Source organism: Ictalurus punctatus, chromosome 21 (assembly GCF_001660625.3).
Source record: "Ictalurus punctatus breed USDA103 chromosome 21, Coco_2.0, whole genome shotgun sequence".
Taxonomy (NCBI): Eukaryota; Metazoa; Chordata; class Actinopteri; order Siluriformes; family Ictaluridae; genus Ictalurus; species Ictalurus punctatus.
The window spans coordinates 12,688,863-12,712,927 of NC_030436.2; the positions used below are offsets into that span (position 1 = coordinate 12,688,863).

General features: G+C 40.7%; 3 protein-coding genes across 4 annotated transcripts in view; all 3 read left to right on the forward strand.

Annotated features, from left to right (window-relative positions):
- Window positions 1-5,755, forward strand: part of pik3c2b (phosphatidylinositol-4-phosphate 3-kinase, catalytic subunit type 2 beta) — a 59,959-nt gene extending 54,204 nt beyond the window's left edge. The window contains exons 29-33 of the mRNA XM_017450338.3: window positions 258-375; window positions 1,039-1,129; window positions 1,771-1,877; window positions 1,963-2,091; window positions 2,971-5,755. Coding sequence (XP_017305827.2) covers window positions 258-375; window positions 1,039-1,129; window positions 1,771-1,877; window positions 1,963-2,091; window positions 2,971-3,162 — 637 coding nt within the window. The 3' untranslated portion in view covers window positions 3,163-5,755. The remainder of the gene's footprint in view (window positions 1-257; window positions 376-1,038; window positions 1,130-1,770; window positions 1,878-1,962; window positions 2,092-2,970) is intronic.
- Window positions 5,756-7,349: 1,594 nt separating this feature from the next.
- On the forward strand, window positions 7,350-16,175 carry LOC108254899 (uncharacterized). Its single transcript, XM_017450339.3, has 2 exons — window positions 7,350-10,238; window positions 14,507-16,175. Exons 1-2 carry the CDS (start codon window positions 8,325-8,327, stop codon window positions 14,696-14,698), a joined length of 2,106 nt encoding a protein of 701 aa, XP_017305828.1. The 5' UTR covers window positions 7,350-8,324; the 3' UTR covers window positions 14,699-16,175.
- A 2,522-nt stretch (window positions 16,176-18,697) lies between these two features.
- The window catches only part of plekha6 (pleckstrin homology domain containing, family A member 6), a 103,010-nt gene continuing 97,642 nt past the window's right edge, over window positions 18,698-24,065 (forward strand). Inside the window, exon 1 of one of the 2 annotated variants that reach the window (XM_053673997.1) lies at window positions 18,698-18,855. The gene's annotated coding sequence lies outside the window, so the exon portion shown is untranslated. The remainder of the gene's footprint in view (window positions 18,856-24,065) is intronic. The other variant, XM_053674001.1, reaches the window with a different exon arrangement.

The window sequence follows — 24,065 nt, forward strand, 5'->3', positions numbered from 1 at the left end:
TTTTTTTGTTTTGTTTTGTTTGTTTGGTGCTGTGGGGAAAATCCCATGTGAATGTCAAGCAGAACATTTAATGAAAAACTCTTTTTAAACTCTTGTATCGGTGCCTGTATTTTATCAGTGAATGAGCAGATAAGCTAAAAGAAGGCAAACGCTTTCGCAGTGTTTTTCTTGGCACTACCAGTATCTCCTCACTTCGATGTTATACGCAAGCTCATGTTAAAATACCTCTGTCCGTTCCTCACTTTGCTGTCCTACAGCTTCCCTAGCCGTTTTGTGATTGGCCGCTCTCGCGGAGAAGCCATGGCTGACCGGAGGAAAGACGAGCTGAACGCATATGTGTGGCATCTGATCCACTCGGCTGCCGAGGTTGCTCAGGTACTTCCCACCTTCCTGTTATTTCCAGCACACGCTGTCCAATCCTAGGACTACTGTTGACAGGCAAAACCCTAATGAAAATCAGGGTAATTTTATATATTTGCATAACCACACATAACAGCTTAAATGATGCAGTTTGATGTATTTATAATCGGTTGAACATAGAGTCCGCCTGTATCCTGGCATCAAAATAATAAACAAACACAGCTATAAATTAGGATCATGTTCATCCCATGCTGCTCATGCAGCAGGAATTCCTCACTTGGCTGTTATGACGGTCATAAATTATCTGTGTGCTTGTGTTTCAGTTTGACAGCGTTGCTTCCTGGAAATCAGCCACACACTTCTTGGAAAGAAAGACAGAAAAAAAGCTTGTGCCTTAGATAGGCAATGTTTCTGCCCCTCCTAGTCAGCTCTGAGAACAGCCGAGCAGTTCACACTTACACGACTGCGTCTCCTTTTGGGAGTGTCTAAAAAGAATGCTGTTCGACGTAGCATTTCATTTAGGATGCATGTAATAATAAACTTTATTTTATAAAGTGCCTTTAAAAGCAGCTTCTCAAAGCGCTGCATGTAAATGTATGTAAACCTGATGTAAACCTCCAGCTAAGCTGTTTGTTTGGGTGCCATGGTGATTCTTAGTTTCTGTCTCCATCCTTGCAGAGTGACCTGGTCTACACCTTCTTCCACCCGTTACCAAGAGACGAGCGGCCAGTCGGAACGGCTGTAAACACACTGGGAAACAAACCAACAGGTGACTGTTCTGACATGTACACAGTGTTTCTGTTTTAGAAGCTAAATGTTGGTGATTCATCAAGCATGTGGGCATGACATAGTACATCAGGGTTAATGTTCATCCACCATCATCATGTGACTCGGTCCAGTAATGAGTCATAAAACTCAAACTAGTCAGCCTAAGAGGGCGTGTGTGACTGTGATGACCAGAAAAAGGCCAATGGTGTGTTAAGGCCTTATCAGAAATTTACAATGAGCTTGAAATCAGCCAGCACATGGAGGGAATTTGTAATCATGCAGAGTGAGTTGTCACTGGTCTATAAGCAATTTGGTTCATCATTCTCCAGAAATTCAATAAAGCTAGTTAAACATTAATAGGGACAGTGAACAGGTCAGCGGTGAACTCCATTCAGACAAGTCTGGCTCCACGACTCTTGTTTAATATTTAATTAACGAGCTCTGTAAATTTTTCTCTCTCCCTTCATCTAATAGTAATTAATTAATTATCCACTCTTAGTGGCAGATGCAGGTTGTTCAGCTTAAATATTAAATCATAAACGTGTGCTTCTCTCGTGCAGAGACACACACAGTGCTACATAACATGTTTCTAAGATTCCACCAAACAGGTTTTGTGATGAACACATTCTCCTGCTATTACAGAGGGTTCTTGGACTCCTGTGCCTGGTAAAGTGGCTGGTGAAGTGAAATTGTCCATTTCCTATAAGAGCAACAAGCTTTTCATCATGGTTATACACATACGAGGCTTGGTGAGTCTTTTGGCATTGGTTGCGTTTGCGATATATATTGCATTAAGAAGAAGTGTAACATAATAATCCCATATTTTTCCAATAGCAACCCTTGCAGGACAGCACCGATCCTGATCCATACGTCAAACTGTACCTGCTCCCTGATCCGCAGAAAACAAGCAAGAGGAAGACGAAGGCAGCACGCCGCACGTGCAACCCCACGTATAATGAAATGGTAAACACTGTATAAATGTCACAAGAGAGCACTTTGTTTCTTTAAAGTGGTCAACAGAGACAGTTTCTGCATTTTAAAGTGTCTATGATAAACAATACTTTTTCCTGAGAACCTGCAGTCTATTACAAACAAAAGAGATAATGGCTTCGTTTATAGAGAAAAAAATAGCATTACATTGAAACATCACAGAGCACTGCATCTCCCACTTGTATCATTTGCCATTTCCCATTCTCTAATTCTCCCCATCACATGACCGCTGGCATTGAGAGCGAAGACACGTGCTTCCTCCGAGACACATGAAACCACACTTTTTAAAATGCTGGTCATGTTATGTGAAATTGCAGCTGTGGAAAGCATTAACATCCTTGTTCTTCATATGCGAGCTCACAGATGCCCAGGATTTGGTTAGTGTTGCTCTGATTGACAACAGACAGAGCAATGCCTCCTCCATGTACAACAATTCAAGTTTCCTTATTCCTAGTCTTTTTGTGCACATGTACCTGTAAATGCTTTCTTCATTTCAGCTGCAGGTTTTCAGTAGGGTTCAAGTCTGGAGAATGAGATGGTCATTACTCTGTTTTTCTTCATTAGGTTTTGGAAACATCTATCCATGGCAAAGTTTAACCTCCTGGTAGAAACAGCCAGTGTGTTTTGGTGTAATACCTTAGCACTTGGATATCGATCATAAACAATTACAAAAAATTATGACCGTTTGTTTGCAATTTAATGTGGTCACATTTTGAGGAAAAAAAAGTGCAAATTTTGCCATAGGGTACCAATAATTATGAAGCTGAATGTACATAATTTTTTTTTTGCTATGATCAGTCAGATTGTAAAACCATTATGTCTGATGTTTGTGTTGGTTTTCTCACCCTGTAGCTGGTGTATGATGGGATACCAGACGGGGACCTGAGCCAGAGGTCAATCCATCTTCGAGTGCTAGGCGACGGGGCTTTCTGGGAAAACACACTGCTGGGCGAGGCCATCATCCCCTTAAAGAATCTAACACCTGGACAGCATTGGGTGGACTGGCACCAGCTGAGCACAGGCAGCTCCGATGCCAGCCGCTAACAGAAACATGCAGTTGCGAAGACCGACATTACGTGAAGAACTGATAGCTGCATTCTGATCGACTGGTGTAAATTGTTGTGTAATTTCCCTTTAAAGGGAACTGACTCAGAAGATGAAGCCTGTTGAGGACCATGTAGGTGTTTCTGTCTTTGCATTAGCATCTGTGAGTTGCTGCGTAGAAGGATGTATTTTCCCCACAGTGGGGATGTTTATTGCTGATTCTCCCGCCCTGGAGACCTGGAGACTCTGTGATGGAGAGCTATCACTAAATGTGCTAGTTGTGTTCGGGTTGTTTTTTTTTTTTTTTTTTTTTGCCCTCTACATGGACTGTGGTTGAGATAAGAAACATTGACTCTCTTGGATGCCGGATGTGTTCCAGAAGGATCTGAAAACTTTGTCCATTGTACAGCCTCACAGTTTCCTGTTAAGCGAGAGGAAGTGAAATGTTAACTTATTTCTTTTTAAGATGTTCTTTTATTTTGGCTCGATTTTGAGCTAGCTTTTGTTGTGACATTTATGTCTCTGATTTAGATTATTACAGATTTTACCTATCAAGTAAAAAGGGAGTTAAAGGGAGTGTTGGAAAACGATTAGATTCACGGTGCTGGTGGAAGGGATCTACCATATCTTGAAAAACTAAAACACTTGAGATTCTGTGGCATTGCAAGCTTGTGTGTACTCATGCAAGGTCTAACTCAGTCCAGTTGTCCTACAACCTCTGTAGTATGAATGGCAAGAAAATAGCTCTATAACATACGTGTGTTTTATTACTCACTTTTTTTTTTTTAAACAAGCACCAGGCTTTGAATAGATCCAGGATGCAGTGATTTTCACTGAGCGTTTTCTTAAAAATCTGCACATGGTGGGACTTATGTAGGTTGGAGCCTAAATTTAGCAATGTTATATTATACTTCACATTGTACCATGGACCATCCAGTGACCTTAACATGCCGTTTCATATATAAGCAAGAAAATGAATTAAAATGGCTCCTTTTTTTTTAACCAACACTGTTAATGAACCTAAGAGGGATTTGATGCATGCTATGGCTGGGCGATATGAACAAAAATCCAGGTTAATATTCAACAAAATCTAATCATGTTCTTTATCTGTGCAATGAATTTCCTCCAATGTACATTAATATTATACATGCTTTATAAAACATTCTGGGTTTCCAGGTGAATTCTAGACTTGTTTTTATTTGTTGTGTATCTATAAACCAATTAAACCTTTTAGCTTTCAGTAGGCACTGCCTTGTTTTAATCACATTGGCACTTTATAGACCACAAATGTGTGCGTCCCACATTGTGACAGTGATATACTTCCAATATATCGCCTAGCCCAATAGCACACAACCCATTAATGACCTTATTTACATGTGCTCTTAACAGCTTGCCTTGAAATGAAGTGTGAGGCTGAAACATGATGATGGGAGCCTAAGTTTCGGTTTCGACGCAGTATCTCAACCTAGCACCGGTCTCTCCAGTGAGAATTTGTAGTTGAATGATTCATGTGCATGCTGTGATATTTGCTACTGGATAAATGTTGCACTTTTGGCCTTATTTGCTATCAAGTATTTTGTGCTTACGTTTCTGGGATTAGTCAGTTTCTTTAAATGGAACATTTTATTTATTTCAAGAAAGGGAAGTGAAGATAAACCTTAACACACAAGTATTGTTAGTATTCATTCCTTATTATCTTGGGAACTAAATCTAACGTCTAAGCTTTAATCTGTGTGTTTTCTTCCTTTCCAGAATTTGATGCATGCAAATGATTTGCTAAACATGTGGCTAAGGCTGTTTGTTTTCTTTTTTTTTTCTCTTGTAAACCTTTACACATACTTTCTGTTTCTTTGCAACAAAAACTTTTTGATCTGTCCACTTCAATCGTTAACTCACTGTTCTAAAGTAAACTAAAGGGTTTGATAGAAAAGATGAAGTTTAATGAAGGAAACTAGCTGCTTGAAATTCACCTACATTTTAGAAGTTATTTGAGCAATATGTATATAAATAACCAGTGTGTTTAGTTACAGGTGTGTATAACGTGGTGTTCTGATATGGTAAGCACATAACAATGAACCACATGGAGCCAAAAGGGAAAGATGAACTGTTCTAAACAGACTAGATCCATTCCTGAGATGCCAGCTGTCTTACTCATGCTGTTGTCTGAGATTATAAGGTTCTGTCACTAATGTTTCTTATTTAATGTTAAAGTTAGTCAACTTATTTTTGAAGTAGCAAACTGTACTGAGTGTTAGTATTATTACTGGTGAGTTGCTCTTTGTGTGCCCTTGTAAGGCTTAGACTTGCTGTGATTACGCAGGAGGTTTGCAAAGGACTCCGACAAACCCAAATTAGCTCAATTTGAATGACCACAGGCCATTTGCGCAAGAGAAAATAGGAAAGAATGTAAGTTCAAAATGAACAGGCTTTAGTGTGTTGTGCATATTAAGAATATAATTTTGTCTGTGTTTTTATGGTTTTGTCACACTGTTTTGATTTCCTGACATAGATATGTTCCTTTTAGACCATGAGTTTTTTTCTCAATATTATTTGCACTAAATAATAAAAAAGAACTTGAATTCAAAATGGAAAACAGACTGTGTCTATGAGGATATGAATCTGCCAGTGTTGGTTATCTTGCTCTGCACGTAATGCTCGCATTGCATATTTGTTAATCTCTGAAAGGGCAGTTCTGTAAAGACTGCTGGATGTGAAAGAAGATCAGGTTTCATTCACACAAATGGAATGCCCTCATTTAGCCTGCCTAATGTGCAATATACACACACTATCCACACCTGTACACCTGCACATTTCATGTCCTTTTCTAATCAGCCAATCATGAGGCAGAAGTGCAAGGCACAAGGTCATGAAGATACAGGTCAAGTGCTCCAGTTAATGTTCACATTGAGCGGACAGGAAAGCTACGGTAACTAAAATAACAACTCATTGCAACCATGCTGAGCTCTCAGACCACACCGCTGTTAGTCACTGAGATCACATTTTCCCAATTCTGATGTTTGATGTGAACATTAAGTTAAGCTCTTTACCTGTCTCTGCGTTGCACTGCTGCCACATGATTGGCTTATTGAATAATTGCACAAATGAGCAGTTTTTACAGGTGTCCCTAATAAAGTGGACATTGAGTACACGTCTTTACGAATTTCTGATGGATTTGTGAAAAGTCCTTCACCCCTTGATTGTGGCCCTCACCCAGCTTTGTTAGCATCCTACAGTGTTCAGAATTACATCAGGCCTGTGTGTTTGGCCACGTGTCTGCTACTTTGTGTAAGCAGTGTTTGTTGCTGCATTTGATTATAGTCATTAATGTTAATACGGTCCTGGGAGGAGTAATGATGAATGACAAAGCTGGTAATTATCCAAACAAAAGGCTCCTTCCTACAAGATTTACTGTTCAAGATGTTAGGATTTAAGGAAATCTGAACTGGTTATCGTGTTAACTGTAATGTTACAAAGATACATAATGACGGCATTAACAAAAATTGTACTGTAGCCTGTTTAAGGTAGAATACAATAGAAGAGTTTTAAAATGCTTCACTAAATGGGGAAAACATCCAATTTATATATGCATAGAGTTCTTGATGAGGGTAAAAGTGTATTTTAGCATACTGTAAACTTTTCATGCCATTTCAGCCCTATATTGTATAGCGCATAATGATATAAAGGATACATTTTAGAATGGGTAAAGAAGTGTGTTAAGGGAGTAGAGCTACCGTGGTAAAGAGGACACGACCGGTCTCCTCCAGCTGAGAACATGCTCACTGGTTCTTCATCTGTTATGAGGAGGTTTGAGCCTCTTATGTTACGGCATACTAAGACCACCTATACAGTTTGATTTGTGGCAATAGTTTGGGAAAGAGTCACATATGGGTGTGATGGTCAGGTGTCCACATACTTTTGGCTATATAGTGTATGATGTTATGCTCATTATTTAAACAAAAACTGTAATCATTTCTGTAGCAATACATACATTTCAATGAACATCAGAGATCCGAACGGAGATCGGAACATCAGAACGGAGATCCGTTCATTTTTGCTGAACGAGAATCAAAGATCCGAGTCGGTAAAATGATCTGAACTTCCCATCACTAACATACTGGGCGCGTTCGACTGCATTTCTACGACGATCCCTAACTCTGCCTTCATTACCACGGAGTTTATTAACGGTCCCTTAACCTTTCTGATGAAATCTCCCCTTGTTTGCGCTGGGCTTTTCTCTGCTAGCCTTGAGGAAGAGAAGGAAAAGGAGGAACAGGAGAAACCACCGCTGGGTCTATTGGCAAATAACAACTGTTTCAATAACAAGCAATTATTCGCTGATTTGTTGTTTTTCTTTGAATGAGACATTCCATCGAGTTGTAAAAGAAACGCTTGTTTAATTCGTTAAAGCGCCAACTCAGCTTCACGTTCAAGCGCTCTTATCGGAAGAGGAGGATCTTCACCAGCGACAGATCTAGCTTCAGTATCGACTTCAAAACCAAGATGGCTTGTATATCGACGTCCGATTTGGGAAGTATGGATTGTGTCAGCTCGATCTTCATCATTCAGTCGTCCTCTCTCTTCTCTCCCGTTCTCAGTGAGTGTGCGTGTTTGATGAATCCTCAGTGTACAGCTGCTGTTAATAGGAACATGGCGAATGCCGGGGACAATATGGGCGCCGACTGCCTTCACTGCTGCTGGGTCGCATGGAGAGTTAACCGGCAACATGTCGTTGCCGTTTAAACACTATGGACACTTTGGGGATTTGACTATATTAAACACGGACAGTATTCTGAACTGCGACACTTTGTCGTTGACTTTGCTAGTTCTTCAGTAGCTAATATTTAGCAGCACGTGAAATTGTAAGGTTTCCGACTCGTTTGCTAGCTAACGCTAGCAGCTGGAGCTGTAACTGTAACTCTGACACAAGTATTATTAGTATTTTTGGGTAATTTAACTAGTTAGCGTCTAAAGTCTTAATGAACATTTTTAAGTTAACTGTTAAGCTAGGCTTGTCAGAACAGGAGAGAACACCTCCCACCGCGGAAAAAAAAACTTTACTAGCTCACAAGCTAAGTTACCAGAAACGTTAGTTGTTTTTTCTTCTTCTGTGCTTTAAATTTCATAACCCTATTTAATATTTTGGAAAATATTAATATATAATAATGTATAGAAATATGAGCTCAGAGGATCACTTCTCTAAGAGGGGTTCAGGGCCCACCACCACTGCTAGCCTTGAGGTGGGGAACGACAGCTGGGCTAGCTCGTGGATTAGCATGCTGTCAGCAGTGTCGAGGCCTGCGTGGTCGCTTCTTCAGAAATATCTGCCTGGAAGAACGCAGACTTGGTCCACCGAGGCAGGAAAATCCAATATTGACTTTGGACACCAGCTAATGGCAGGTCTTGATAACCTCATGCCTTCTGACCAGAGTTCCACTCACCTGCGAGTAGCTTATGTTCACTGTCGGCATGAAAACGGCGGGTTTCTCACTTCCGGCGATGCAGAAACTCTGAGCTGGTTGACAGCAGACTCTCTGAGGGAATTAGGGATTCAGGATGCCGTGAATATGAATTCTAAGGCTCAACAAACAGCCCCGGTAGAATACCGGTACCTTGCATCCATGAGGAAGTTTCTCAGCCAGGTTCTGGCACCAAAAGAAGGAAAGCACACTGAGCCCATGCAGCCCAAGTTGGGTGTTTGGTACCCAAGTCCAACCACGAGAGCTACGCACACCTGGTGGTGGCAGGGACTTTGGAGCTCTGACGACCCTCGAAACACTCCTGCTTTGTACCAGACTAGAACATCTGCTGATGCTAAAACAAAGTCCATGCATTGTGGAGGGCACCACAGTAATGGTCATTGTGAACCGGATTGCCAGGGGTCAGCTGTTGCAGCTGATATGCCGGTAGAACCGTTGGAACACAGCGATGAGGCTGAATGGACATGCAGCGAATGTGCTGGACCTTCACGCATCAAAGAGTCAGCTGACCATACAAGCGTTCACATAACCAGGCTGGAGTTCCTTCCAAACTCGGACTGCCTTCCGTCAGCTCGTGAACACAGTGTTGTAGAGAATCAGGTCGGTACCAGAGCTGCTGCCGCCTGCAGCGAGGTGGCAGTTCTGACCCCGGATCAGGACAATGGCTACTCTAGTTTGGAGGAAGAAAGTGCCAGTGCAAGGCAGTGTAGAATGAATGCTGGTTGTGAGTTGGTGGACCTTGATAGTTCTGCTGCTTCTCAGGCTGGCGATCATGGACACGGAGGAGAGGAGGACAAATCTGCAGGGAATACTCATTGCGAGAGGGTTGAGAACGAAGAGGGGAACGAGGAGGAGAAAGTGCAAAATACTGAGCTGGAGATTGTACATGAGGTTTTGCCAGTTCAGTCCACCCCTCGCTGTCAGAATAAGGCAATCGCATACATCATAGGCAGTCCCTGCAGCGACGACTCAGACATGGAAGACAATAGCGTTTGGGACAGTGATGATGACGACGACGGCTTTGACAGCGACGTCTTGGATAGCTGTTCTGACTCCGAGGACCTAGAGGGTAGTGATGAAGAGGACGAGGAGGACTCAGAATCTGAGGAAGTTGACTCGGAGAACGAGAGATTGTGGAATTCATTGTGCCAAACCAGGGACCCCTATAACCCTCGCAACTTCACGGCTCCTATTCAGACGTCCCGGAAACTCTGTGCATCTGCGGTGAACTTGTCCCCTGTGGGATCGCCAGTAAAGCCTGATTCCCTTCTGTGTTCCTCCCAATCATCCCCTCCTGCACCTCTTGGAGGAACCCAGAAAGACATGGAGTCCAGCGAAGAGGCCTGTTTATCGATGGACGAAGCTGAGAGCCTGAGACTTTGGAACTCCTTCACCTGCTCATCGGATCCCTACAGTCTCCTGAACTTTCAGGCGTCAATCAGGACACTGCAGCCAGCCAGACAGCGCTGTAAGAAAGAGACATCGGTTGAGCCTCTGCTCTATAGGAAAGAGGAAGCGGAGGAGAGGATGGACAGCGGATTCTCGGAGGCAGCCACTGTCCAAAACCTCGGAAGTGCTGGAGTCGTCAGGCTGAAAAAGGTTAGTGTGATGTCTCTAATTTTCAGCACTTACTTTGTAGGCCTGGAAATTCACACATTACCTAACATGGTATGTCATGGTCAAGGTTTGTCCTGTTTTCTTTACTTGTGATTAGGTATTTGTTTTGGAGAGGGCTTTGAGTAAATGTTATATTTGAAACCATAGTGATGCAGTAGGTAATGCCTTTTGGAAGATAAGGAAGGGATGTGAGCCAAATTTTATAGCCACCTACCTAGATAATACAAAAGAAAAATGAATTGTCTGTGTATATAAACTTACATTTCACTTAACCCCACTTGGCTTTTAATCGTGTAGGTTTCCTTCAGTTCAACAACATGTCGTTAATTAACAGTATACACCTCTAGTCTCTCTGGAACACAAAACATATTGAATGTTTTTCCTATTGTAAAGCTAACTGATAAGTTAAGATGCAATTTTCTACATACTGCTGTTTTAGCCAGTACAGACGTACAGTGAAAATTCTTATCTTCTGTCATTTTTGTTAGATGTGTGACACATCCCATTTTTGGTTATTAGCTTTAGCATCCGTAGTCACAGGCTGAATTTAGATCATTATTATTAAGGCTCAGCTGTGAAATGATGTGGGAATGATGTAAAGCAGTGCAAGCAGACCACCCCCCCCTCCTGTCTTCTGATGCAACACTTCCATTCTACTCTCTCCAGGGAAGCGTGAATGAGTATTTTGCCCATTATTCATCATCAGTCTGGCCCATTTTCAATCTCTGACTCTATGCTAGTCTAGTCTTAGACAATAGGTGTAATTGTAGAAGTATGCACTGTATCAGTCACTACAGTGGACCATCCGTCTGCCATCATCTCCTCACGTTCTCCTTTTGATTTAATATCAGGTCATTTTCGAGGAATATGAAATGGTACTTACAGTGAACATTCATGCAGTTTTCTAATTATTCATTCATGTGGCAGCAGCGCAGTGCAAAAAAATAAAAAAAAAATCATGCAGATACAGGTCCAGCACTTCAGGTAATGTTCACATCAAACATCAGAATGAAGAAAAAGTGTGATCTCTGTGACTTTGATCGTGGCATGGATGTTGGGAAGGGCTAGTTTGAGTTTTTCAGAAACTCCTTCTTGGATTTTCACACACACCAGTCTCTAGCGTTTACAGTGAATGGTACAAAAACACTGAGCGAGCAACAGTTCTGCGTGTGGACATGCCTTGCTGATGAGAGAGACTCGGAGGAAAATGCCCAGGTTGGTTTGAGCTGCCAGGAACAATATAATAACTCTGCCAAGACCAAGAATCTGAGGCTATCGTGAGCACAGACTCACCCAAACTGAAAGGTTGAAGATTTGTAAAAGAGGAGGTAAAAAAAAAAATAATAATTCCCCCAATAATATTCAACTGTCCAGTTTGGGTGAGTCTGTGCCTATGATCAATGTTGAGCGGTCGCGCAGACTAATTGAAGGACCTGTGCAGCACAATTTTAGGCTGCGCACAAAAACTTAGCGGTTACTGCCTCCCGCCTCAAGTAGGCGAGCATACAGCAATCAGAAATGACTTAAACGAAAAGAAGAAACTCTACACAATGTATCTGTCAGCAGTACAAGAAGTTCAAGTTCACTATTAAGGAAAAATGGTAGATGGGAGTGCTGCGGACTTTTGCTGAGATAATCCTGAACACTAAAATGTGAGGAGTTCACTGAGCTTTGTACAGCTCATTGACATTTGTGGTACATTTCAAGCATCTAGTGTAGGCTGTGAACGCGGTTTCAGTCTGATTAATCATATCGAGACAAAAATCACGAAACCGACCTCGAGACCACCCATTTTATCAGCTAATGAGAATCCAGTCTATACAAGCAGAGGGTCCTGTATATCTGGACACGGTCTACAACCACTGGAAAGCAGACAAGAGCAGATGGGGAAAAGTTTAGGCTACAATACAAAAATGTGTTTTATTATTAATGTTCTTGACTTGGGCAATATTTTTACTGTTTTCTGTATAAGCCTAGAACAATTTTAATAATTTCTTAAGCATCTCATTATTACAATGTATAAAGTAATTATTAATTAGTTGACTGAAACTTTAAATTTTGTTTAAAGTTTCGGTTACTATTTTGGTGTATGTGTAAAGAACCGCAGAAATAAGAAAAACAAGGGATTGTATATAAATAAACAAAGTTTATAACCACTGAAGTTAAACAGACAGATAGAAGATTGAAGAAACTTATTTGTTTAGTGCCTCGAAATGTTTATTTATTATTGCTGTAATCATTTGGTGGTTTTTAACTTTTTTTCCCCAATCTGTTTTTAGATGCTGCTGTCAGAGAGGCTTTCCACAAACATATATACCTCAGTAAAGCCACAGAATAAATATTTGCTGAAAGTTTTGAAATTTGTGCTCCGAGAATGTTTGTTTATTTTCTCAGTGCTGTAAAATATTAGAGGGAAAATTGCCCATGATAGCCCCAGATTCCTGTTCTTGGCTGAGTGGTGTGGAACCCAGTGTTGCCTTCTGCCGTAGTAGCTCATCCACTTCAAGATTTGAAGTTTCTTGCATGCTGAGATGCTTTTCTGCTCGCCATGGTTGTAAACGGTGCTTATTTAGTTACTATAGACTCCCTGTCAGCTCAAACCAGTCTGGTCATCCTCCTCTGATCTCTCTCATCAACAAGGTGTTTCAGCCTGCAGACCCTCTGCACACAGGATGTTTTTTGTACCATTCTGTGTAAACTCTAATGGGGGGGGGGTGAGAGAGAGAGAGAGAGAGAGAGAGAAAGAAATCCCAAGAGATCAGCAGTTTCTGAAATGCTCAAACCAGCCCATCTGGCACCAGCAACCATGCTAGTCACAGATCAGACTTGTTCTTCATTCTGATGTTTGGCTGGAACTTTAACTGATTTCTTGACCTACATCTGCATGATTTTATGCATTGAACTGCTGCCACATGATTGGCTGATTAGATATGCATGAGCTTATGAAGGTGTTTTAATAAAGGGGATGGTAAGAGTGTATATGCATGTGAAGCATTTTAAATGGCTCCTTTCTAATTCCCCCATGGTAGACGACTGGATCATTTGTTTGTGTATCTAAAATAAATACATATACTAGCGATATGTCTTCTTTAAATATGCATAAGCTTTAATGTCCAGATATTCTGTGAACTGCTAAGAGAGGGGAACCGATGTCTTTGTCTGTTTCCGCTGTTCTGAAACGTACCTTCTTTCAGTGCTGCAAGTGTTTTGTGTTTGACAGATGTAATAGAGAGAAATAATGAACAGAAACATTACAATCGCAACAAAAGCTTTACCGAGTGTCTGCTCAGTGTTTGTGCCTGTAGCCCTGGTGTAACACCTCCATAAAATTTTACTTTCTAAGTTATAACTGCCAATGTTTGGCCCATTGGATTACGTGCGTGATGAAACACCCCAGAACTTGTTGTAATAGGCAAATAATCACACATGGGATGGTGTGATTTTTAGTAGCATGTCCTGAAGTGTTTTTATTACTTCTACACTCAGCAGTTTATCAACAATTCCAAACTTGTGTGTGTATGTATGTATATATATATATATATATATATATAATTTAAAACGCACAGTGCTTTTTATGCATTTACAGTTACATCTAATGCTGTAAAACTAGATAGGTGTTGAACATCTGTAAAAGTAGTCAGTTTCTGTTATCACCATCAAAACCTGTTCACTTCTCACTCTTAAGTTAATAAAAAGTTAAAAAAAAAAAAAAAAAAGAAACCCACTAGATCTGTTACAGCTGGACTACAGGCTGAAATATTGAGCTGAAACTCAGTAAAGCTTTGTGTTTAATAATTGCACTTCAGACAGGAGGGAAGTTTAATTACTGCAGGCAAATTATACTGGATTACAGTGCAATTTTTTTTCTCGCAGTTAACAGAACATCTTTTTAACTCCATGTACTCGTGTATAAAAATGGGCAGAAGGCACATCTCTATGAAAAACATTTACATTTAACACTTGTACTTTGTTCTTTTGGAATTTACGTGAATTTCGTGTCAGCATAGTGACAGTGTTTACCTCAGGCATTTTACCGGAGGTCATAAATTTGATAAGGAAATAGTTTTACACAGCAACTGTTTGTCAGCATTTTTATTACGAGTTGGTGTTTTGGCATAGAAGAATTTTGGGGGGGGTTCTTTTTTGCAACAGTGTAACGAAATGTCTATAATAAAACAGTAAGTTGCTTATGATTTTCTCTCCTAGAACTACACAAGTATTAAGCATCGTCTCTGTATGTTTGGCTGCAGGTGACGTTCATCGAGGAGGTGGAGGAGTTCTACGCCAGCAGTGACGAGGAGCGGCACGGTCCGTGGGAAGAATATGCCCGAGATCGCTGTCGCTTCCAGCGTCGTGTTCAGGAGGTGGAGGAGAGCATCAGTTACTGCCTGTCTCCCAGCTTCCGCCTTAACATATTTCAAAGACGCTATCCTAGTAGCTGATTAACATTTTAATTATTTTTATTTTATTCCTTTTTTTTTTTTTTTTTTTTTTTGATTGCACGAGACTAAATTACATACATATCGGGTCTAATTCAGGGTGAAGAAGAGGTACGGAAATGAGGGAAAAAAAATGAAGGAAGGTATAAAGACTCCCGCGTTGCCGTTTCTACAGTGTGTTAGGGTCTAACCTTTCACTTGAGTCATACATTAAAGAACTATTGTTCTGTGGAGAGCTTCATTGCATTTCAGTATGCAGTACTGCAGCTTCCTGAACACCACAATGAAGTGAAAAATGACTTTATATGATGTCCACAATGGTCTGCAAACAAAAAGGTCACAGCTTTGACAAAAAGGAAGGTTTCAAACAGCGTTGAAATGTTGTGCAGCTATTGTTCATGTTAAAAGCCACTTATGCACTAACTGCGACTCTGACTAAATAGATCCTAAATTTAGCCTCTCAACTATCGTATTAGTGCAACAGTATTCAAATCTTGCCCTTTGTAGTGTTAGTTTCCTGTTGCCTTCATGTACTAGCAGGATTTTATTTAGGCTGTGTTTAGATGGGTGGGTGTCTTTTTGTCCGTCCGTCCCCCCCCCCCCCCCCCCCCCATTGTATAATGGTTTAGACTTGACCATTCATGTCAATACCATCTTTGTTTTCCATTAATTGTTTCATAAAATGGATATTTTGAGTATTTCTTAATGTTATACATCTTGCGGGGTGGTAAGTGTTTTGTCCCTCGTGCCAAAAAAAAAGAGGAAATCTTTTAAAATTTGTATTCTGCGTTGAACATGTATTCAAAAAATTTTCCCTTTATTGCAAAAGTAACGCTCCAGACATGCCAAGTCTCTTCTGTTCCAGCATGAGAAGGGGACATTAATAAACCTGGGTCAAATGTCCCAACCCTTTCTAAATGCAGCTGTAAAACCTGTTCACTAATTAACCTTCAAGCCAAAGATTGCACTTGAGTTGTGTAAAGATCACTTGGTGGAAGCTCCATGTTTGAGCACACAGCACAAAGCAGTAATGTGGATGATGAACACGTGGTATTTATAGAGATCAGCTAAACTGAAGGCAGTATCTGTTCCTGCATCTGAAGGCGGGCGGGTCGTCACGCTCCATATTTGCATGGTCCTGTATAAACGTACAGCCCTAGCTTTCATTATCTACTAAACCCGCTTGACTTTCTAGTGCTTGAGAATCACTGTGGTGTGTATCGTGTCTTAAACGAGAGGTCGTGTCCTTGTAGTCCCAAGTGGCTGGATTTATGTGTGTGACTAAAAAGAAATGCAGGGAGCTTAAATGCATGATGATCTATTGAAATAATATGCTTGATGTCAAAGCATAGGGTTAATCTGTATAATTAACATGGAAGTGTTTTATTTTTCTAAAACATTTAGGAGTATAGTTATTCTGCATATATTCTGGGTTTTGTCTTAATCAGTTTAACATGCAAATAAACCTTATTTAAATTGAGCTCTGTGTCCGGTTCTTACAGAAACGTCATTAGGAATAATGATACCAGAGTATTGAATGTTTCACTTTTGATTTTGAATCACTAATGTACTCGTGTCTGGAAATATAGATGGTCTCCACAGTACAGAATGTAAATGTTCCTAGTAACCGCTGCCATAAACACTTATTTACTTCTTTAGACTAAATACAGTTAATAGTTATTTGTCAGTTTTAATGGAAGATATAAAGTGATGAGATACTGAGCACAATGGGACAGCTATGTTAATACTCTAATGTAAATTACAGTTTGGAATTTACTTCTGCTATTTTACGTAGACGCTATTTACTGCATATCAATGGAACTGCTCCAGTACTCAAATAAAATGTCAGGCAGTCGTGCCATCTAGTGGAGACTATTGGTAACTACATGTACCACAAATATATTTTGTAATTAATGTACTTGTACATGTTTTCTACTAAAAGGCACGTTATCAATTAAGTGTTGATGCTTCAAATATAATCTTTTCTAACCGAGAAATAAAATTCTTCCTTCTACATTTGAATTAATTTCTGCAGCAGAACTCCTGCCGGTTGCAGGAACACAAAGTTGAAGTGCATTTAGTGCAGGATGAACAGTTTGCCACCAGAGGGCAGTGTGTGTCTCTATTTGCGCTGAATGACTAAATAAAGTCTCGGTGGTGTACGTAAAACGTGGATGTATTTAAAATCGCAGAACAGCACACATACAAAATAAGAATTTATGTTAACATGTTATTATGTTTATGTATAAACATGCATCTAGAAATCAACCGTTGGTTGGATCCAAACTCAATTATGCGTTCTCCGATCACTAGACCACTTCCTGTTACAGCGATGTTAATAGCCAATAAAATCAGTTCCAGCAAGGTAACGTACATATTTCCCCGCCCACCAGTGCTGCAGCGAGTCCTACAGCCAATCACAATAACCGTAATTTAAAAAAAAAAAAAAAAATCTGCCTAGAGTTTGACATATCACTTAAACTATTTAATAAAATTACCTTCTTCTTCTGATTAATAAAATATTATTATACTTACAGATCTACGTAAAACCAGCAATTATATGTTTGCATTGACAAATACAGTAAGTATGCCTGTATCAGTATTATTGCACCTGATGTTTTAAAGATGTTTGTTCACCTCCCCCATTACACTACATACATTATACATCGATATGATGCGCCAAACAACTAAGATTCAACTGATGGTTGGTTTCTATGTTATTAAAGGAATTAATGTGGTTATTAATCTTGAGATGAGCGCAAATTTTTAAGCAAAAAAAAAAAGGAGATGTAATCTTCAAATATGGGAGTCGACTCTCAGAGTTCACTTAAAAGAGCCGGACAAAGAGTCGACTCATTCGCGAACGACACATCACGAACAGGTGACGTCACATTTGGCGCGCTGTTTAGCATTAAATACTGATTTGCACGTAAAATACATAATTTAGTAAGATTAACGAAGGTGGTCATCTACAGGAGCACAGGACTGTGCAAACATGCTAATACACACTGTATTGCTAGCGAGCAGGGTTAGTTTATACTAAACTAATACTAAACTATACTGTGTAATTAATAGCAGTAACCAGGTTTGCTCAAATGATCAGAGTAATAGAATTATTATTATTATTATTATTATTATTATTATTATTATTATTATACACTTTATGCTATGCTTAAAGACTAGTAGCTAGGTTCGCTAGCAATACTAGCTAATATTAAGCTAAATATTATTAACACCAGTAGTTAGCTATATAGTTTGTTTTTAGCATTCATCCCTTGTGTTTGAGCTCAGTGAAATTTTTTTTTCTCCTATTAAACGTCATATCATAATGTCCCCATGACATTAGCACAGCACACAGCTGACAACTTCTCACAGGAACATTGAAAATACAGCACCAACCAACAAATTAGCAGCAGAATCACTAAACACATCACAAATATTTCAGTAGAAACATATTTAACGTGTTGCAGTGTGGGCTTTTCTTTTAAGAAAGTTTTTTTTTGTTAGTCAGTTACACTATCTAACTCTCTCCACAAGGACATCTCTGCCTGTCTGCTTTGTTCTATATTTGTGCCTCTTTTACAGGTCCTTCAGAAACCGTAGATGAATCCAGGGGTTAATCCAGAAATGCATTGCTGCTATTAGACGGCTAGGTGCTGTGGGTGGCCCTGCAGGAGCTTCCAGCTCTTTCTGTCTTTAGCATGGAACTGCAGCTGTGATGATACCACCCACTACTGTGCACTGCACTCATTAGCACTGAAATTCCTTACTGCCTCTTGTTCTCTTCCTCCCCCCTGAAGGAGAGCTCAGACAGAGTCATGTGACTCCTTAGGATTTGCAGCGAACATGCTCCCTCACTCCACCCCTCCCTCCATGCGTCGCCCCTCCCTCCTTTCATCCCTTTCTGAGAGGAGGATGCATGTTGTTGTACAGCATCCCAAAGCCTCACACCCACCAGCACTGGCTCTGTTGTAGCTGCCTGATGAATGGCTGTTTTTTTCCAGCTAAGCCTTTCATTTATTCATTCCTCTGACCATCTTATACACGGCCTATCCCAGACTGCCATCATCTTCTGGCTCTACGAGGCTGATTTTATATCTTGTGGACATACTAGAGACGGGTAATCGGAGACGTCGAGGAGAGCTTGAAGCAGGTGGCTGGTGAGTATGCATTAATGGATGTCAGTGGTGTTGATGTGATTTCGTGCTCGGGTATTAAACATGTTTATTTTATGTGTGTGAGAGACACAATGTGTTTGGGTCTTTATTGGGATCAACTGCTCCCATGGTGATAGTAATACAGGACAATTTTGGGGACATTGCCTGAATGTTCTGAAAAATAAAAACAGCCATCGGTGTAGTGTTACTTAGCTACCGTAAGACACGTCAATGGAAATACCCTACAATGATAGCATTACAAGATTCTCTGTGTGTATGTGTGGTGGTGGTGGTGGTGGTGGGGGGGGGGATAAGCTTCTCTGAAATGGCCATGCTGGATGCTCCATGTGTTGTCAACACACTAATCCTGTTTTGACATCCGTGCTCTCATCCGTTCTCCATTCATATGAACCACTGTTGAATGGGTTCAGAGGAATAATTGATTACGGTACTATTACAGCACAATTGTAGCCATGGGTAATATACAATCCAGTACGAAACCGTATACTGTAGTGATGAGAAGGTTCCTTTTTGGTTGGTGTTCGTTGCTCATTGCATATGCTGTGCCACCAAATGTGTTCTTTTTATCTTAACCCCAGAGTGCCACCACCTGTCTCCCTCCCTCTCTCTCTCTCTCTCTCTCTCTCTCTCTCTCTCTTTCTCCCTCTCTCTCTCCCACTCTCTATGTGTTGGTGCTACACACAGTCTGCACAGTGGAATGTAGTGTGATGCTTACACTGGGATTGAAATGTTTGACCCATTCAAGGCAGTATGGCTCCCCTACATGTGCAAATGGTGATGTGAGTGATTAACTATTCATTTTTGGGGATTTTTTTTTTCAGTATCCATGACAACAAATTTCATACGCACTCTTTAAGCCCAAAAAACTGGACGACCTTTAGAATGACTTTTGCTTACAGATGTAAAGGTTAGGATTACGCAACAAATGCACAGGCCAATAGAACATGTTCTCAGGGAGAGTTTGTGTGTATGGATGGCATAAGGAGGCACACTATCTCTCTGTCCCTTCAGCTCAGTCTATGTAGTTGCCAATATCTCATCTGTCCTCCTTTCGCCCTTTGTTTTAGTTTTTTGTTGGCTTGTGGTTAAGAAGTGAGCTGTTGTTTTAATCCCTCATTGGCCACAGTGTGGTGAGTATAGCTGTGTGTGTTTGAAAAGCAGTATGTGGACTCGAATATAGAGGCAATGTTTATCTTAGTGCATGTTAGATGTCTGTAGTAGACCGGGTGCGGTTATTTGATAATGATTCGATCCTTGATTGATTAATCAAATCGTAATCCATGCATTCATATTTGTCCTCTTGACAGTCGTGCATTCAGGCTTCAAATAAAATCAGCTTCAAAGTAATTTTATATTCACGTAAACTGTATGTATACAGTGGGATTGAATATCAAGTCTCCAGGACGATAGTGTAACCTGAAAGACAGTACAGAAGATGAGTACATAAAGTATTACAGTGTAACACAAAACCCTGAACGTTATTAACGTTCAGAAATTTAATATCTAGCCAGAGGGATCCTCCTCTCAGCAGAACCCAGGCAACATAACTAACCTGTTTCATGTTTTTTTGTTTTGTTTTGTTTTTTTCCAAACTCATTCAAACATTCTCCATAAAAGAGTTTGCAAGAGATGTAGAGTTTGATCACACTGTTTGTTTTCACTGGTCACAATGACCAGTGACATCTAATGACACATTAGTTATCCTTATTATATAAGCCTTGTCATGTTTGAAAAAAATAAGGTCTGGTTTGTTTGGTACTGAGGTAATACAGCAGGGGTTGATGAGTCATAAATTCAGGGGAAAAGACTGTATGGACTGGTATTCCAAAGTCGTTAAGGAGTTTTTTTTTTTTTTTAATCTTTTGTCTGTCAGGCAACTATGAATGAAAAATTTGTCCAAGGTGCCATAATGCATGTATTATTTATGAACTGTATGATTTGTAACATATTGTAAGTCTATTTATCAGAGTTCCTTAAGCCACTGTGTGAAAAGGAATAAGCAGAACCTTACTGCCACACAAGACTGGCTCTGGCTCCGTCTCTGTCAATTCAACCGTTACAGCATGCTGTTGCTTTTCATCACAAGTGTAATTAAGAACAGATGAAACGTAGCACTTTGCAAAATAGGCTCCACTCCAGTTCCTGCATTTGCCTGAGTGTGACATCTTTTGGCAATCGATGGATGAAAGGTGGCATCAAGAACTTGAGTTTAAAGCGTAAACTTTCAGGGTTGTGCACCTTTACCACAGGAACCCATCAAATCAGCTATGCAGAGATGCCCAGGGACATGGTCTCTGATGGAAGGACAAAGGAAGAGAATGAGGGGGACTGTGGAGTGTGTGTGTGGAGGCGGGGGGAGGAACTGAGACATAAAAAGAGGTAGTGATGAGGGGAGGGGATGGTTGAGGTCACATTACTTTTCCTTGATGCCCTTTGTTGTACCATGTTCCAGATGCCTTACGGATAGATAAGTGCCCGTTCTGTTATCTGTTCATTATATATTTTTTATTCATGTACCTCTGAATATTTTCCTAAACAATCACAAGAGCTAAAAATGACTTTCTGTGAAAACAGGTTTGGTCATTTGGAGTGTGGATGTGCCAAGCCTATAGCAGATCGGCTTAAATGAGTTAACCCTTGTGCCTCCGCTGCTGTGCTCTTTTGCTTGTGTTGCATCTACACCATTGGGAGTGAACTGCTACCTGCTTGGATTCGAATCAGGCTCACCTAGACCCTTCACTTATTCCACATTTTGTCTGTTTCCATATCAAACACTAGATGCCAGGGAGCACTTTGAATGTATCCATGATTGGTGTTTGACTTGCCAGCAACAGCAGTTTGGCATGAGTACCCTGGCATCACCCGCTGTGGCCGGTTATTCAAGTGGGAAATGATTTCTGACGGGCTCATTAATATGTAAGACAATCTGCAACCAAATCACACTTAAATGTATCCTGACAGAGGTCCTGCTGGTTTTTTATGGTACTGACTAAAAGCTTGCCTGCTCACCGAAGCAGGCTGAAGACAGCGAGCCATTGATTATTCTCTTGCAAAAGAACAACTGTTTGACTGTTGCGTTTGCTTAAAACCACACAAAATCTGCACAGTGAAAAGTACATTGAGTTGGAAGCAGATGCACACTGGCACTGCCGACTCCATTGTTTAACACATTGGCACCAGAATGCTGTGCCAATAATCATTTATGAAACTTTTTGGTTTATGCTTTATATGGAAATTCACGTTTATTTTTTAACCTCTCTGGAAGCTAACTAAAATGAAGGCACCAAAACAATGCACAAGTGATAAATATCCACACAATCCATGCGATTGTGTTCTTTGTGCCGAAATGAGGTAACAGATCTCAACTGAACATATATTCAAGATTATTTCTCATGCTCATCACGCAGCACTCAGATAATGAGACTTTATTGGTCACATATACATTACAGTACAGTGAAATTCTTTTCTCTTCGCATATCCCAGCATGTTAGGAGGTTGGGGTCAGAGTGCAGGGTCAGCCATGATACAGCACCCCTGGAGCAGAGTGGGGTAAGGGCCTTGCTCAAGGGCCCAGCAGTGACAGCTTGGTAGTGCTGAGGCTTGAACCCCCGACCTTGCAATCAGTAATCCAATACTTTAACCGTCAAGCCACCACTGCCCCCCGATGTGGATTTTAATACTGTCTAATGCACTAACCATGTTTCTGTGCTCTGCATCATCACTGGATATTCCATCTCCATATTCCTAATTAATTATTATTTTCAGCTCTGTTGTTGTGCAATGGGAGGCTAATAGCAGGCCAATATACTTGAGTTTGCTCTCTGCTGGTTCTGAATCCATATTTTCATATCCTGAGAACCGTAACCACATGGGCTGTGCTTCCATTAGCATGTGAATGGCCCTGTTTAGCTCTGTTCCACTCCCCATGGGCTGCCTGGCAAACCAGAGTGTGTGTGATCCTGACTCATGGGTACGTATGTATCTCTCCCTGAGGACTAATTAGGCAGATTTTTAATGTAAAGTTCTTCCTCATTGATGGTTCTGTACAGCTGCGTCTCTCCACACCCAGTCCTTTCCTTTCTTTATTGGGTTTTGGGAATTGGAATGGAGTTAATATTCAAAACTGTCATGCCTTTTGTGTGAATAAAACATTGCTTAATCAACATTACAAGGTGTCTTTTTATTTCTTTCTTTCTTTCTTTCTTTTCTTTCTTTTTTTTTTTTTTGTTTTTTTTTTACACTTTTAGGGTTGCCTGTCCATTATTTACCCAGGCCAGAAAGATAGTAGATTTCAGCAGAACATCATCTCTCAGTGCTTCAAAGATTTTTCCTCAATCATCTAGCATTCCACACACTTCCTACTTTCCATATAAAAAAAGGTCTTAAGAAGTGTCAGAGCTGCTAAGATCATGAACTGAGTCAGGCATGAACGATCCCCAGCACCCCATTTTCTCCCCAATTTGGTTGTACACCAGTTCCCACCCACTAACCAGCTCTCCCCTATCATACTACAGCTACCAAGAGGGGAGTGTGAAGGCTGTTGTGCGTTTCTTCCGAGACTCACAAAGCCAGACAAGCACATCTTTTCAAGCTACTGCTCATGCTACACAGGGCAGCATAACACACTCAGAAGAAGAAGATCAGTCTACCTTCTTCCGCATACATGAGCTCAGGGATGCCCACGGCTGGTTAGTGTCACTGTGATTGAGAAGGTATGCCCCCCCCCGGAAACTATCAGAAACTCAGAATTCCCAATGATAGGGTGAATGCTTTTTTTTCTTGCAGCACTCAGGAGTCAGTCATCAATGTTTAGTTAAACTTATTTACTGCTTCTTGTTTAACCATTATGTTCGCAAGACTTCAGGCTAAGCCACAGGTTTTCATGGCCACTTTGATTTACCTGCACCTGAAAAACAGAACTTTCTTATTTCACACATCTAACCTGAAGCCACAGACATTTCAGACCAAATGTACACACAGGCCATCTCTTGTTCTCCTGCTATTATCTTTTTGCACATTCATTATCTCATCCAGTCCACAGAGACTTATTCTCTGCCATCTGGTAATAGAAAACTCCCCCTACTCCTACTCCTTTTCAATCCCCATGTTTTAGAGCACTTCATGGTTGGAACCGGTTGGCTGTGTTCCCAATGAAGGGGTGTGTGAAGAACATGAGACATTAAGGCCTTCTC